At 48.4% G+C, this 3,750-nt stretch overlaps 1 protein-coding gene across 1 annotated transcript; it reads left to right on the forward strand.

Moving 5' to 3' along the window:
* The first annotated feature begins 1,207 nt into the window (after positions 1-1,207).
* Positions 1,208-3,005, forward strand: her6 (hairy-related 6). The gene is made up of 4 exons (XM_080011429.1): positions 1,208-1,470; positions 1,649-1,744; positions 1,875-1,962; positions 2,132-3,005. Exons 1-4 carry the CDS (start codon positions 1,363-1,365, stop codon positions 2,653-2,655), a joined length of 816 nt encoding a protein of 271 aa, XP_079867555.1. The 5' UTR covers positions 1,208-1,362; the 3' UTR covers positions 2,656-3,005.
* Positions 3,006-3,750: the final 745 nt, after the last annotated feature.

A 3,750-nucleotide genomic window follows, 5' to 3' on the forward strand; every position in this document is an offset into this window, starting at 1 on the left:
TCCCTCTAATGTAAACCACCACCGCCACCCCAAGCCCGCCAGCCAAACCTCATAAAGCATCCTGGCACGTGCTCCGTGCTTACTACACCGCCCGCATGCCGACAGATGTCAAAATGCCAAATTTGTACAGCGGTTAAAAAAAAAACCTAAAAAAAAAAAACAAAAAACCCCTTATAGTGTAGTGTAAGTGGGGGGGGGGGGGGGGATTGGAATAAAGTGAGGGTCTCATCGGGATGCGTTTATTCGGCCAAGTATATTTTCAAAAACAAGGAATTTGTCTCGGGAGGGGCGGATGCCAATTGTACAGACAAAAAGCAAAACAAGATATAACAAATGTTTTTTTTTTTTTTTTCCTGTGTTCGTTGTCGTTAGAAGTATATCCCCCCCCCCCCCCGCGTACAAACTGCAGTGCGGCGTTTACCCGAGATGGTCGACCAAACAAATAAAGTGAAAACACCTTTTACACACAGATGCGTTAATGCGTTCGGATGTGTGTGTGTGTGTGTGTGTTAATTCTCGAAAACGAAATGCGATGAAAACGAGAGAAATTGGGGGAAAGTGAATTTCCGTTTAATTAAAAAATAAAAAAAAAAAGAGTCCAATAGTTAAAAAGTTATTTACCTATATGCACTGTGCGGAAGTGCATTGTCAGCAAACCTTGGAAAAAAAAAACAAAAAACCCCAAAACAACCGCAATGAATAGCCGTGCTTTGTTATTGATGTTATTGTAATTATTGTTACGTTTTTACTTCGGAGTTTCCTTCCTTGGAACCGGGGGGAGGGGGTGATCAAAGCGGCCGAGCGGAGCCCGCGCCTCGGCGGCGGCGGCGGGCCGGACGGCCGGTGGCTCGACGTGTTAATATGTAAACTGGATGATTGAGGGCGGCGCTGGCCGGCGGTGCCCCCGAAACCCGACCGGCGGCGCGCCATTGGCCGCGAGCTCCGGCGCCCGACAACCAATGGAAGGGCGCCGACCACGAGCCGTCCTCCCCTCGGCGCCGCGTGTCCCGCGCGCCGATTGGTGGAAAGTTACTGTGGGAAAGAAAGTTTGGGAAGTTTCACACGAGCCGTTCGCGTGCAGTCCGAGATATAAATAAGACCCACGCGAAGCGGCGGCGGCAGACAGACTCCCAGCAGCCGCTCTGACACCACTCCGGGAACACCGGTGGAAAGGATTGTATATCTCAGGATCCCTTTTCTTTTTTTTTTTGAAGGGAGGGCGTTTTCAATTATATCGTCCCCCCCCCCTCTCCTCTGCACCGGTGGACGGACGTATTTGTTTTTTGGGGGGTTTTTTTTTTTTTTGGTTGTTTTTTTTTTTTTTTTTTGCTGTTGCGCTCGTGGGATATCTCGACTACAAAGATGCCTGCCGATATGATGGAAAAGAATTCCTCGTCTCCGGTGGCTGCCACCCCGGCCAGCATGAACACCACGCCGGATAAACCCAAGACAGCCTCCGAACACAGAAAGGTTGGTACCGGCTTGCCCGTGTCTCTGCGCGGCCGCGGCCCCGTCGGACGTCCGTGCATTGAAATGGGTTGAAATCGCGCGCGGAGCTGCGGGGCTTTGCGGGTCAGTGGGGGGGGGGCCCAGTGCGGTAACAATATGTTGATTTTTATTTGTTTTTGGTTTTTTTTTTGTCATGCAGTCGTCCAAGCCCATTATGGAAAAGAGAAGAAGAGCCCGGATCAACGAGAGTTTGGGACAGCTGAAAACACTCATCCTGGATGCCCTTAAAAAAGACGTGAGTAGCAGAAAAGTGGCGTTATGATGATCCACCACCCAACACCTCCAAAAATATATATAAATCTATATATATACACATTTAAAAAACAACAATTGACACTAACCGGGTCTTGTCATTCCTCCCTCAGAGCTCCAGACACTCCAAGCTGGAGAAGGCGGACATCCTGGAGATGACGGTGAAACATCTCCGGAACCTCCAGAGGGCTCAGATGACCGGTGAGTGTCCTGTCCGCCCGCCCGATTATGTCAGGACGCCCATCCTCCCCGTAGGGGAATCCTCGTCCAATTTCAGTTATTAACGACCAATCGGATGTTTTTTATACACAACTCATTCGGGTGATTGTCAACTCACTTATTTTGATCCTTTCTTTTATTTCCTCCACAGCGGCTCTGAACGCCGACCCGACCGTCCTCGGGAAGTATCGCGCCGGTTTCAGCGAATGCATGAACGAGGTCACCCGGTTCCTGTCCACCTGCGAGGGGGTGAACACCGAGGTCAGGACGCGGCTCCTCGGTCACCTGGCAAGCTGCATGACGCAGATCAACGCCATGAACTACCCCGGCCAGCACCAGCTCCCCGCCGGGCCCCCTCACGCCTCCTTCGGCCAGTCCATGGTCCAGATCCCCAACTCGTCTCCGCAAGCCGGCGTCATGCCCATGAACGGGGGCTTGCCGTGCAAAGGGGGCTCCCAAGCCAGTTTGCCCTCGGACGCCACTAAAGTGTACGGAGGCTTCCAGATCGTCCCGGCCACGGACGGACAGTTTGCCTTCCTCATCCCCAACGCCGCCTTCGCGCCCAACGGGCCCGTCATCCCGGTGTACGCGAATAGCTCCAACACGCCGGTTCCCGCAGCGGTGTCTCCCGGTGCGCCGTCAGGCAACACGGACTCTGTGTGGAGACCCTGGTGATGGTCGAGAAGGGACCTTTGAAAGACTTTGATAACACTTTGCTCATTGTAAAATAACTCTTTTTGGATATATTTTTTTGTATGTGCAAATGCGTAAAATGGAAAGAGTATGCACTATATTTGTACAGCCAATAAGGGAGTGAAGTTCATATTGAAATGGGATTTGTATTGTGGAAGTCTTCTCACTGCATTTTTTTTATATTTGAGGTGTCTTGTTTTTTATTTTTATTTTTTATTTTGGTTTTTGTTTTGTTTTGTTTTGGTTTTTTTTTTACCGTGTGATGCCAAAGATATGTCCAATGCTCTTATACTGTTCTTCGTTTTGGAAGACGAATAAATTTGTAAAGATAGCCTATATCAAAGTTGTCCGCCTTCATGCTTTCATCAAAAATGTCGGTTTTATATGCAGGTTTGGAACCTAAAGTTCCGTCGCTCTGAACTGCGTCAACCAAAACCGAAACTAACCTGCGACGATATCGAAAGTCAGGTGAATCAGTCAGCGATCACATGGAAACTTAAAAAACAACACAAACAAACAGTTAGTTCACAAACAAGCCTTCACAGCAACACAGGCACGAGGCGAGGAGCCACGTTTATAACTTAATTTACACTCGCAGGCACTTTTGTATTTGTAGTTCTTTATTTGGCAGGTCATTGCTAATGTAATGAGGCAGGCACTGGGTTTTCAAGGGTTTTGGAAACGTGGGTGCGTTTGAAGAGGTCACGTGCGCCATCTAGCAGCAGAGCTGCGCGTTGCAGCCTGGAGTCCTTTGGCCCAAATGAATGACGTCTATGAACTGATGGCCCCTGGAGAGTTGCTGCCTCCATCTCAAAACAATATAAGGAGTAGGGAATTACAAATGAGAGAATTACTATATTTTTTAACAAAAAAAGGCAACTGTAAACTATAAAACTAAGTTTTCATGCTGAAGAAGAGGGAAGCAGGGTTTTTTGGGTTGGCTTGTCTTAACGTGTGCACTGCTGTGTTAGGTATTGGGAGCATGTTGTTTCTAGGATCAGGAGCTTGAACTTTTACTAACATTACATGATACCTTGTAATGGAATATCTTCATTAGATTGACTATGTTCTGTTGTT

The sequence above is a fragment of the Zeus faber genome, assembly GCF_960531495.2.
Source record: "Zeus faber genome assembly, chromosome: 1".
NCBI lineage: Eukaryota > Metazoa > Chordata > Actinopteri > Zeiformes > Zeidae > Zeus > Zeus faber.